Source organism: Mustelus asterias, chromosome 2, assembly GCF_964213995.1.
Source record: "Mustelus asterias chromosome 2, sMusAst1.hap1.1, whole genome shotgun sequence".
NCBI lineage: Eukaryota > Metazoa > Chordata > Chondrichthyes > Carcharhiniformes > Triakidae > Mustelus > Mustelus asterias.
The window spans coordinates 157,852,531-157,866,307 of NC_135802.1; the positions used below are offsets into that span (position 1 = coordinate 157,852,531).

At 42.7% G+C, this 13,777-nt stretch overlaps 1 protein-coding gene across 1 annotated transcript in view; it reads left to right on the plus strand.

The window, feature by feature from the left end:
• ulk4 (unc-51 like kinase 4) overlaps positions 1-13,777 on the plus strand; it is a 381,891-nt gene that overhangs the window by 114,447 nt on the left and 253,667 nt on the right. Inside the window, exons 20-21 of the mRNA XM_078229306.1 lie at positions 8,437-8,598; positions 11,538-11,720. Of these exons, the coding sequence (XP_078085432.1) occupies positions 8,437-8,598; positions 11,538-11,720 (345 nt within the window). The remainder of the gene's footprint in view (positions 1-8,436; positions 8,599-11,537; positions 11,721-13,777) is intronic.

Here is a 13,777-nt window from a genome sequence, read left to right on the forward strand (position 1 = left end):
GGGATAGTTAGGGTGTCGAGGGGAGTAGTCAATTCGGGGGGATGTAGTTGAGGAGTTGGAGGTAGTTGGGTCATCAACAGTGGGTAGTCAGGGGTCCAGTCGGGAGGTTAGGCCTTGATTCCATATGCCTTAATATCCTTGAAGAACAGAAATCCAGACATCCAGGATGCTTTATGTGGAGAAGTGATTTCCAACATCACCCCTGAAAACTCTGGCTTTAATTTTAAGGTTATGTGCCCTTGTTCTGCACTCCTTTATCAGAAGAAATATATTTTCTTTATCTACTCTACCAAACCCTTCAATCAATTCTGAGCAGTATATCTCTTGATTCTCAGAAAACATAGAAAATTGTGGAATTTTTCCCTATAATCATGTAAAACAGCACAATTTAACTTATTTGGTCACTGTTAGTCATTGTTGGTGATGAAATATTGCGGGTTGTAAGATGGAGAGGATTTGTGGCGCAGTGGGTAATATTCCTACCTCTGCGCCAGAAGCTATGGGTGCAAGTCCACTTCAGGACTCGATGACCATGGAAAGCTCCTTCATAACACGGCCAGATAGGTTGATTATCAACCTGTAAATCCTTCCAAGCTGCAGATGGCAGGTGGTAAGAGTGGAAGAGTTGCCTGGTCAGCTGTACTGCAGATGGCAAACCACTGCCGTACATTACCAAGTTTAATCATGGACCAATCCAATGGAAGCCCATGGTCATCAATGCCCTCTCAGGGCATTATACTTGAAGGAGGAGGAAATTTAGACAGTGTGGCAATCCTGTTATAAAACAGCATATTGTCCAATTCATCTGCTAGTCTGTTTGAAACAAAATAACACATACCCTTAATCACTCAGATACATCTGCCTGCTTCTTATAATAGTACTCGCTTGTCAGCCTGAAGTTCACACGTTTGAATATGTGAGATAGCAACTGGAGTCATATCAGAGCTCCCAGGAGTTGGATTCGGTCAAAGGTGTCAATTGGAGTCTAGACATGGATGGCACTGGGACATGGAGTATAGGTGGGCAGGGCTTCTTCCGGGATTTGGGTTTGTGTGTTGTAGATTTCAGTCAAAATAACAGGATCTCTGCATCCAGAACTATGAAGCAGGTTTCACAAAAGCTTTTTTTGGGAATATTAAGTTTTGGTGACTTCTTGGATGAACAAAATAGCCACTACTTGTGCTAGTTCGATCATAAAATCTATAGAATCCCTAAAGTGCAGAAGGAGGCCGTTTGGCCCATCAGATCTGCACCAACTCTCTAACAGAGCATTCCACCTGTGCCCTATTCCCGTAACCCCCCCTAATCTACACATCTTGGGACCCTAAGAGCAATTTAGCATCGCCAATCCACATAATCTACACATCTTTGGTAAAAGCAAAATACTGCGGATGCTGGAATCTGAAACAAAAACAGAAAAAACTGGAAAATCTCAGCAGGTCTGTCAGCATCTGTGGAGAGAGAATAGAGCCAAGTCTGGATGACCCTTCGTCAGAGGTCTAGTGTTGAAAGAGCTGTCCAAGTGGTCCCACTCCCCATTGCCTTGCACATTCTCCCCTTGTCCTCTTTTCCTTTCAGAGTTACTGTTGAATCTGTTTGTACTGCCTTTTCAGACAGTGCATCACAGATCAACAAAAGTCAATAAATTGATTTTTCCTCATGCCACCTTTTGTTCTTATGTCAACCACCTTAAATATCATAGAATTCTTAGTGCCAAAGGAGTCCCATCGAGTCTGCACCCAGTCTCCGACAGAACATCTTGTCCTGGCCCTATTCCCGTAAGCCCACATATTTACCCCGCTAATCCCCCTAACCTACGCATCTAACATTTTTTTAACGTTTATTTATTAGTGTCACAAGTAGGTTTACATTAACACTGCAATGAAGTTACTGTGAAAATGCCCTAGTCGCCACACTCCGGCGCCTGTTTAGGTACACTGAGGGAGAATTTAGCATTGCTAATCCACCTAACCAGCACGTCTTTCGGACTGCGGGAGGAAACCGGAGCACCCGGAGAAAACCCACGTAGACACGTGCAAACTCCACACAGACAGTGACCCAAGCTGGGAATTGAACCCGGGTCCCTGGCGCTGTGGTTAGCTGTGCTAACCACTACCACTGTGTCTTGGGACAGTAAGAGGCAATTTACCATGGTCAATCCACCTAACCTGCACACCTTTGGACTGTGTGCCCTTGGATCACAGACCCTTCCTCTCCCAGAAACCATTTCTCCCTATATTCGCTGGGCAAACCCTTCGTGAATAGGAAAATATCCCTAGTACCTGACATACATAAAATGTATCTCTAAACTCTTCTGCCCTACTTGTTGGATGGTAAAGTACTTTTTAATTCCTTTTTTTTTGGAACACATTTTAGCTGTACTATTTACTGAGTCAGTACTGAATTTGTGAGCCTTTGATCGCTCCATAACCAAAAAGTATGTCAATTAGTGCTGACTCAATGAGAGCGGCTCTTTGATGGGCCCACCACAAAGATCAGCTGAGTGGCTGTTTTCGGAACAAAATTTAATGATCACTATATGCAACCTTCAATCATGTCCTAAAATTGGAGTAGATGAAGAGGAAAGGCGATTAATCTAACCATGGACTGAGACTGCTTGGAAACTGTCTCCACTTTATGTGTACTCAAGCATACTATACAATAAAAAGAACAGGAAGGTGAAAATTAATTGAGTGGGTTAAAATGAGATTGACCCATCCACATCTATGGGGGCATGTCAGGTCGTTTTGAAATGGAGAACACAGTAGACATGTGATGGGTTTAGCAGTTTCAATGCTCAGTGAGAGACCAGAACTATTTTGTTGCTGGGGACTTATTGACATGGGAGTAATTGCCTGCCAAGCACTGATAAGCAACCAGTATTCTGAGGGGTGGTAAAATTTCAAGTCTTATCCCCAAAGTAGAACTCCATCAAAGGAAAGGGCTAGTATAGTCCTTGGCAAAATGGGTGGCAGGCAAGAATTCTAACTTTAGGAAGCTTTCTGAGCTGTGAAACATTGAGAAAAGCATCACATGGGCGAGCGAGCTTTTAAAAAAAAAAAGAGGGATGGCACAGTGGTTAGCACTGCTGCCCCACAGCACTAAGGATCTGGATTCAAATCCGGTCTCGGGTGACTGTCTGTGTGGAGTTTGCACATTCTACGTGGGTTTCCTCCGGGTGCTCCGGTTTCCTCCCGTAGTCCAAAGGTGTGCAGGTTAGGTGGATTGGTCATGGTAAATTACCCTGTAGTGTCCTAAGCTGTGTAGGTTAGATGAATTAGCCATGGGAAATGTGTGAGGTTAAGGGGATAGGGCGGGGGAGAGGACCTGGGTAAGATGCTTTGTCGGAGAGTCAGCACAGACTTGATGGCCGAATGGCCTCTTCTGCACTATAGGGATTCTATGATACTTTGAAGCAAAAAATCTAAAAAGCAATCATGCTAATCCTGTTGGTAAATACGAAACCCTTATTTTTACTTTTTCAGCATGTGATCCAGTGATCCTTTTGCTGCTTGTTGCAGCTTTCCTGTCAGGACATGAGTGGATGTACCTCTGCAGGTGCGATACTGTCCTGTGGGGGAAATGGCATTGGAGTCCTATAAATAGCACTGGGCCCCAATTTGCTTTGCCTAATGAGACCCGAGAGTACAAGCTGCCCATATGCAGTGGCGTAGACTTGTCACCAGACTATTAATCCAGAGACCCAGGATATTGCTCTAGGGACCCATGTTTGAATCAAATGGTGAAATTTGAATTCTGGAAGTCTAATGATGACCATGAAACCATTGTCCATTGTTGTCAAAATCCTTCTGATTCACTAACGTCCTTTGGGGAAGGACATCTGCCATCCTTCCCCGACCTGGCCTACATGTGACTCCAGCTACACAGTATTGCCGTTGACTTTGAAATGCTCTTGGGGATGGGCAGTAAATATTGGCCCAGCCAGCGAGGCCCACGTCCCATGAATGAAATTTTTTAAAAAAAGATCCACTTGAAAATGGCAGAAGGCAGGACTCAGACAAGAAGATAACGGAAGTGTTTTTCTCTGACTTGGGTCTCACTGCAATCCTGTTGTAAAACGGGGCAGGAGATAAACCAGAGTGTGATAGACTGGGTCAGATTTGCAGTTAATGCTAAAAAGAAACAAGTTCTTGAAGAAGACTAACTTGCTCCAAATGCAGTCAATGTGGATAAAGTTAGTCAGTCCATGAAAGAAATGTGAATCACATCAATGATATAATACATTAAGATATACAGAGTGTTTAAGTCAGTATTCCTTTTCCGCGTGCATTTAATGGAACAGTAACAAATAAGAAAATAAATTGGTTTTTAAAATACATGCACACTTAATGTACCGTGACCAGGTATATACTTAAGTGCAGTAGGCAGCATAATGAAGCAAACTGTTCTTTATTAATACCTCATTGGTAGTGTTCCCCAGTGTGCTAATTATGGCAGTATCCTATTACATTGCTGCAGCGGCTTTAAGCTAATGAGATTTTTTTTAAAGCTCCTGCTGTGCTGTCTACATAAAAGTTCTATCCAGTCACATTTCAGTTCACAATTAACTAAACTGACAGCATCTGTTAGTAGTGTTAAAGGTTGGGTCTTTCAGTTTTTACCTAATGGTTAATCATCCCATAATCATCCCATTTTCCCCAATAGGCACAAAGAACAGACATTACAGATGGCAGATTAAAATGCATGCATATGAGGGGACTATCACTGTTGCATATGGATGGAGCTCCTTTATCCTCCCTCTCCTCTACTATGTTATTTAATACATGATGAGTTTTTAAATAAATTTCACCAGAGTGAACAAAAAGTAGGATGCTGGAAACCTGAAACAAAAGAAGAGAAAACACTGGAAACATTCAGCAGATCACGCAGAACCTGTGGAGAGAACAGAGAAGTTGTTTCAGCTACAGAACCCTCATAATCCAGCTGCCTGACCTGCTGAATGTTCACTGGAGTGAAATTTCTAATATTGTAACTCTCTCATAGTTATTGTTGATGATACATGTGCTTTTCAAACTACTTTTTACTAAAAACCATCAGTGTTTATAAAATCACGGACCAAAGCTGCTTTTATATTGATTTTCAACCACTGGCTCCCATAGTCCGGGTCTCGTTCAAATAAAGGCCAGGTGAAAATAAAACTTGCAAATTTATGTAGGCTGAGGAAACTTGCTTTTCGCTCTGTCTAAGGATCCGTTACTGATCTAACTTTGACCACTGGCAATACTACCAGCAGCAGTATGAATTTAGGTCAGCACATTTTGTCGTCAATTGTTGATGGATCTGCAGGACATGCGGAGAAGATGTTTCCACTTGCGGGAGAGCCCAAACTAGTGGGCATAAATGTAAGATAGTGACCAGTTAACCCCAGAAGAAATTTCTTTAGCCAGGGGTATGGTGGAAGTGTGAGATTTATGACCAGATGGAATGATTGAGGTGAATAGCATAGAAGTCTCTAATGGGAAACTAGGTAAGTAGTTGAGGAAGGAAGAAATATGTTGATCAGGTGAGGTACAGTGGAATGAGGCTTGTGCTGAGGATAAGCACTGGCATGGATCTGTTGGACTGAAGAGCCTGATCCAATGCACTATACAGATCCAACGAAGAATCATCCAGACTCGAAACATTAACCCTTTCCTCTCCCCAGATGCTGTTAGACCTGCTGAGATTTTCCAGTGTTTTTTGTTTTTGTTCCAATAAAATTCAATGTGACATGACATTATCAGCTCACCGCCACATGTCATGATATTTAACTTCCTGGATTTGTGAATTGAAGGGAGTGCAGCCAACTTTTCAGATGTAGCGCGGGATTTTCCGCACAACCCGCTGAGTGTTTCGCCACGGCGGAGACGGCCCGCCATTGGCCGGTGGCAGGATCTTTTGGTCCTGCCATTGTCAACGGGATTTCCCATTGAATTCACACGTTGGTGCTGGGAAATCCGTGCAAGGGATGCGCCGTCGACGGAACCAGAAGATCCGCCAGTGTGAACAGCCAGAAAGTTCCCACCGTACTAAGTGAGAAAATATGGTTAATTGTGAGAAAAAAGTATCACAAGCTCATTGACCTGTAATTATTCCAGCCTCATTGTTGCAACGAGGGTGAATCATTTGCTACCTCCCAAACTTCCAGTATTAAGCAGAAAGGCAGAATGATGGCATAATTGTAATTGAATGGTTACTTTTATGTAATCAAATGTGAAGTGGTTATCTTTGGACTGAAGAATGGGAGTATAAACAATGAAGAATTCTGGCATGAAGGGTGGCAGATGAGCAAAGTAATTTAAGGTTTCAGCTGCACAAGTCAAGGTTCCTTTTAAAGGATCCATTCCCTTATGGATACCTTTTCCCAGTCCAAATGTTTCAAAAGGAGCCAATTTAACCAGGCTTTCTTGAGTTAAAGAATGAGTGAGTTTAATAGTTACTAAACTTGAGAAAAAAATAGTAAAATGCAACACGTACACAGAGATTGGGAGTGAGTTGTGAGTCCAAAACTAAAAGTTTAAAAAATATATATGAATCAGTCTTTTGCTTGTCCGTGGAGCGTAGATGGTGAAATATTGCGGCATTAAGTTAGTGATTCCAGAAGCACTGACATTGGCAGTTAAGCAGTTGGGTTTCAGGAATTTTTGGTTCTGCTGGTTAGCTGAAAGGAATTGTCCTGTTTCCTTTTTGACTGTGGCTTTGCTGACTTGTGACTTGCTTCCAGCAATCAGAGAAAGAGAGAGACATTTTTACCTGCAAGAGCAGGGATGCCTAGTGGATGTTCTTCAGCTGTGACCTTGACAGCACATATTAGCACAGTAGAACCAAAACACCAGACTAGCACACACAGACCAGAATTACAATTGGTTTTTAACCCCTTTTTTGTGTATTTCTGGAAGGGGAAAAACACTACTTTCTTTCAACTCACATAATGTCCACAGTCTGGGATATAGCTCATAGGAGATGGTTTCTACTGAGATGAGAATCAGCCTCCATTATCTCTGCAGCCACAGGAGATCACAGTTCAATTTTTGCATTGTACCTCTTCCCTTAAAGTGCCTCTGTCTCAAGTTCCTTGACACCCTTCAGGTGTGACAGTCTCTCTCGAAATTGGGTATTAACCACACAGGAACTTTTCAGACAGTCATTGAATGGCATTGTCAGAATTTACATTCTCAGCCATCTTTGGTTTGTATGCCCCTTTTTAAGAAGAAACACATCTAACATAAAAATTCAACACATCTGTCAGTAATTCAGGGCTATGGCCGGAATCTTACCACCATTTGCCCCAGCAGGATTTTCCATCCCGCCGCAGTGAACGGAGATTTGGCTGGCCGCCACATTTTCTGACTTCGCTGCAGTGGGAGCGTGGCATGAATGGCAGGTAAGATCATGCCCCATGATATGTTGTCAGGTTAGATTATTGTGCAAAATTGTGGTACATGCCAAACAGAATAGCTTTGCTCTTGCCAATATTAAATTCTCAAACATTATCAATGTGCTTCAGCATCCCAAACTTCATATAAGCAAAGAGGTCCATTTCCAATTGAAGTACTGTTTAAAACTTCACTTCGACATTTTTTATCCATAGTAATGCCTATGGATAAAAATGGTGTAATAATCAGTATTGTGCTGCAAATGCCCAGCTCCTCATCCACACAGCTCGTTATAAAACCCAATATAAAGCTTCTAAAACCAGAACTAATGCTTGGGGCTATACTGCAATGCTTCAAGGCACGCAGCCTCGAGGGATATTTAGTCAATGAGCTATGATCAGGAATAGTTGGTATTTTGTTGAAAAATGCAAAAAAGATTACTTCTTTAACAAAGGTTTTTCCCTATATTTTCTGATAAAATATTGCATTGTTGTGATTCAAGTAGCTGCCAGCGCCTCTTTAAATGGCACTAAACTACAGTTACTGTATTTTTCCTAAAAAATATACACTTTGATCCTTTTAGAACTGGTGGTACCATAAGGGACTCATTTAAATGTGTTCCCACCATCAGCTTTATGTTGAATTTCCTTGACAAGCTGAATTCCAGCGAATGCTGAACATCTTGCCATTAATTGTATTCAGGGATTGTTCACTAAACTACCACCTTAATAAAGCATGACATGGCCTCTGATACAACATGTTGTTTAAATTCCTGGTCATTAATTAAAAAGAAGTTGTAGCAAAATGCCTAGGTACATATACCAGTGCCAAAACACACAACAGAGTTAAACTATCCCAAGCCACTCTGAACACTGTGCTTTGTTGTTACTGTGAAACTAATTGGTGCTAACACACCGTATGTAACTCAACATCACAATTACAATAAGTAGACAACATGTCTTCTGCACATCACCATCTCTCATCTCCTGATTTTACCACAACTTTTAAATGGCTCCAAAATGCTCACTGCAGTCACTACTGATGTGGTTTCTCTTTGTAGGGCGATCCTGTTACTAATCATTTGGCTGCAAAGATTGTGGAGAATGTCTGTACCACTAATTCATCTCCTGCTCAAGGATTCATTACTGGAGAAATCGGTCTGTTGCTTTGGTACCTGTTTACACATTCAACCATGGATTCTTTGCGGGTAACAACCATTTCAGTAAGTTGTAAATAAGAGCTTGAATAATCTACTATCACGCAGTTGTAAATATAGATTTTTAAATCTAAATTCACTGTTTTTTGAAGGGAAGAATCCTCCAATGTTAATTTCCTATTAGCCTGTTTCTTCCTCACAGTGGCTACTAGAGCAGGTCAGAGGCTAGGAATACTGTGGTGAGTAACTCGCCTCCTGGCTCCACAAAGTCTGTCCACCATCTACAAGGCACAAGTCAGGAGTCTGATGGAATACTCTCCACTTGCCTGGATGGGTGCAGCTCCAACAACACTCAAGAAGCTTGACACCACCCAGGACAAAGTAGCCTGTTTGATTGGCACCACATCCACAAACATCCACTCCCTGGAATGGCACAGTGGTTAGCACTGCTGCTTCACAGCGTAAGGACCCAGGTTTGATTCCTGGCTTGGGTCACTGTCTGTGCAGAGTCTGCATGTTTTCCCCGTGTCTGCGTGGGTTTCCTTTGGATGCTTTGTTTCCTGCCACAGTCTGAAAGAAGTGCTGATTAGGTGCATTGGCCATGCTAAATTCTCCCTCAGTGTACCTGAACAGGTGCTGGAGTGTAGTGACTAGGGGATTTTCACAGTAACTTCATTGCAGTGTTAATGTAAGCCTACTTGTGACACTAATAAATAAACTTTTAAAAAATCCACCACTGACGCTCAGTAGCAGCATTGTGTACTATCTACAAGATGCATCACAGCAATTCACGAAAGATCCTTAGACAGCCCCTTCGAAACCCATGACCACTTCCATCTAGAAGGACAAGTACAGCAGATACATGGGAACACTACCACCTACAAATTCGCCTCCAAGCCACTCACCATCCTGACTTGGAAATATATCGCCGTTCCTTCGCAGTCGCTGGGTCAAAATCTTGGAATTCCCTCCCTAATGGCATTTTGGGTCAACCCATAGCACATGGACTGTAGCAATTCAAGAAGACAGCTCACTACCACCTTCTCAGGGACAATTTGAGATCAGTGGCAAATGCTGGCCAACCAGCGACGCCCATGTCACATGAATGAATTTTTAAAAACTGGCCAAGATCTGAGAGAGTGGACCAGATATGTTTCTCCCAAAACATTGCAAAGACCATTTGCCCACCTGACAGGAGTGGCCAGCTTGACTCCCCTTGTCCTATTTTTTCCTCTCCCATATTGCAGGAAGTCACTGGCTTGATGATTCCTGGCACCTGCAAAGTTATTAGTGATATTCCAGTAGAGTGACAGATCCCACTTCAATGCTCCAACACAGTGCACTCAATTAACTTCTCAAATCAAAATCAACTTCAGCACTGTTTCAAACTGCTATCAAAACATACCAAATCATATCTGTGGTTTCTCATTTAAAAGTAACTACCTTAGCTTCTGCCAGCAATGATTCCAGTTTATTTACCTTGACTGAAAGGCAGGAGTTTCAAATCCCACTCTCAGTTGATATACTCAAAATAGTTTTGTGAGGCTTTGCTACAGGCTGAGAGCCTCACTGGCATGCATCAAAACAATTTGGGCTCTGGTGTTGTAGCCTTAATTCCATTTGCACTTAACAAGCCTACGTGCCAACAAACGAAACTCATGAAATAGCCCCACACACTTATACTTTCACCAATCAAATGCTTTTCTCTCTACTTTTAAGTTGATACTTAGGAGTGTTTATTGTAGACCATAAGATGTAGGAACAGAATGAGTTCATTCGGCCGATCGAGTCTGCACCGCCATTCAATCATGGCCGATAAATTTCTCAATCTTATTCTCCCACCTTTTTCCCTTTGATCCCCTTATCAATCAAGAACCTATCTGTCTCTGTCCTAAATATAGTCAACGACTTGGCCTCCACAGCCTTTTTTGGCAATGAATTCCACAGATTCACCACCCTCTGGTTGAAGAAATTCCTCCTCATCTCGGTTCCAAAGGGTCATCCATTTATTCTGAGGCTGTGCCCTCGGATCCTAGTCTTACCTACTAATGGAAACATCTTCCCCATGTCCACTCTATCCAAGCCATGTAGGTGAAAGGCACTGTTGTTGGGGGAAAGGATCATCTTGCACAACCCTCCCATGTCCCTGTTCTCCCCACTATCCCCATGAAAATCTCAGTTAGCCATTAAGCTTCCCTAAGATATGTATAGCAGAGAGCCCGATCCCTACTGTGGCCCAATAATGTATTTTAGCCCCAACTTCATAACCACAGTAATATTCCCATTTATACAACTGTCTCCTGTTCTGAGTGGGAGTGCCAAATTAGAAGCAATTTTTGAACTACGTTTTCTGACCATTCATAGTCGATGGAGATTGAAGCTTATGTCCATGGGGAACTAGGTTGCATCGATTCAAACTAATTCTAGGTTGGAACCTTATAGTTAAAACAGTGACAGATCTTTAAATCAATGTGAGCTGGTTTCAAACCCAGAAGTGTAAGGACAGTGAGCTATCCCACTGCACAACCGAGCTCCCAGAAGGCAAAACTTTGTGGCTCTTGGCTAAAGTGGTGCAGCTTGTTCATGTGTTCCCCACCTCCCCACTCCCACTACAATCAGGCAGTTCAGCTAATAAACAGCATTGATTGCGTCTGAGAGCCTTACTTTTCTGACTGATGTTGGCACAGATTTTAAGAAGGGAAAGATAAAAGGGAAGCATACCGACAAAATAAAAACTGTCTCTCAAGGAAATGGATTTTAATAAAGCTGCAGTAAACATATTTAAATCCCAGCTGATCTCCCGGCCTGCTTGTTGAATTAACTTATTATAAAGTAGTGCTTGTTGATAAAGGACTATTCCAAACTGATCTGCTGGTGCAAAATTGAAGTGAACTGTATGGGGATTCAAAAACAATCAGGAAACTTTCCAACCCAAGATCGTACAATACTCTATACTTGATGTTTAATTAGAGTGCATCTATAAAATATTTTTCTGGTCCCTGCAGGCTTTGTGTAGGATTACTCGCCATTCTGCCAGTGCTTTCCAAAGTGTCATTGACAAGGTCGGCCTAACAGCAGTGATGAACTCCCTGGTGGCTGGAATAAGCCGCATTCAACAGTGCTTGTTGACCATGTTTATTGCCATGCTGTCATCTGGTATCCACTTACAAAGACTGGTGCAGGAAAAGGTATGGCGTGAGATTAATTTCATTTCATTAATGTTCACTTGCATGTATTTGTTTATGGTTGTGAGACATCTTCAAACACCTGAAAATTGGGCGCACTTCTTTCATGCTGAGGGAGTGAAGGTTATTTTATTCTTCATTTTGGCTGCTATCAATAGTGGCAGAGGTGTGGGTAGCAATTGAATTCGCAACATGTATTATTCTGTGGCGATAACAGCTCTAAGCAACAGCAGTGCTTAAAGAGTTTACATATATCATATACAGAGAAAAACACCTACAGTTAGATCATCACCTTGAATTTACCTTAAGTTACCCTTTGCATGGTTTGTTCCATTTTACTCATTCTTCAAGGTGATTCTGCTTCACAATGAAATAGAACTGGTCGATTTTGCTTAAGCTGCACGTGCTTTATTTCCTGTTGAACCACACGCCAGATGGCAGCAGCTTGTTTGAAGCTCTTCCCATCCTAATGCTTCCAGCAAATTCTTGACTCCCAAAAGAAAGTGCAGCACCCTTTTGTACAAAGCTATCCTGCATGCTGTTCCCAATCCTTGCATTCTCACTGTGTTGAAAGTAAGCCTCACTGTACTGTTTCCAAACACACTCTTTCCCCGTGCCCGTATCTCTTCTCTTACAATGTTCTTAAACTCATGTTCAGTATCCTGACTTTTAACTCACTTCATTTACCTCACCAACTCAACTTTTATGGTATCCTGCAATCTGTCTTGAACCTTCTTTTGGCTTTTTCTTTCAATGAAAACAACTCCCAACATTGGGTGAGATTTCCCTGGAAATTGGCAAAGACGGAAGCAGGTGGGAGAAGCGACGTTGAGGCCAACAACAGCAATGGCAGCTTTTCCCACCATTTTGGTGCAACACATGGTGCCAAAGATTTTCATCCGCAGGTTCCATGCCATACTCATCAACAAAAACAGAAAATGCTGGAAAACCTCAGCAGGCCTGACAGCATCTGTGGAGAGAGAGTAGAGCCAACGTTTCGAGTCTGGATGACCCTTCGTCAGAACTCAAACCGATGTTTTGATGAAGGGCCATCCAGACTCGAAACATTGGCTCTATTCTCTCTCCACAGATGCTGTCAGACTTGCTGAGGTTTTCCAGCATTCATTGTTTTTGTTTCAGATTCCAGCATCCGTGGTATTTTGCCTTTTTCCATGCCATACTGTTGACACAGCAGCCTCTGATTCACCTGCCCCACCATCACCTCAGCGCTGCAATTATTGGGGTGCCACATTTAAAGGCCTTTCCTGAGCACAGCAGCCCCACTTTGAACCTCATTAATTATACACAGACGAATTTCCCTCTGAATCACCTGGCCAGCTGGCAGCTGATTCATGAGGGGAAAGTCGTGCTTGACGAACATGTTGGATTTTTATGAAGATGTGACTAGGGCGGTTGATGGAGGAGAACCGGTGGATGCGGTGTTTTTGGATTTCCAAAAGGCGTTTGATAAGGTGCCCCATAAAAGGCTGCTGAAGAAGATTAGGGCACTCGGAGTTGGGGGTAGTGTGTTAAAGTGGATTGGGGACTGGCTATCCGACAGGAAGCAAAGAGTCGGAATAAATGGGTGTTTTTCCGGTTGGAGGAAGGTAACTAGTGGCGTGCCGCAGGGATCGGTACTCGGGCCGCAACTGTTTACCATTTATATAGATGATCTGGAGGAGGGGACGGAGTGTAGGGTAACGAAGTTTGCAGACGACACAAAGATAAGTGGAAAAGTGAATCGTGTGGAGGACGGAGAAGATCTGCAGAGAGATTTGGACAGGCTGAGTGAGTGGGCGAGGATATGGCAAATGGAGTATAACGTTGAGAAATGCGAGGTTATACACTTTGGAGGAAATAATAACAAATGGGATTACTATCTCAATGGAAACAAATTAAAACATGCTACCGTGCAAAGGGACCTGGGGGTCCTTGTGCATGAGACGCAAAAGCCCAGTCTGCAGGTACAACAGGTGATCAAGAAGGCAAATGGGATGTTGGCCTATATTGCGAAGGGCATAGAATATAAAAGCAGGGATGTCTTGATGCACCTGTACAGC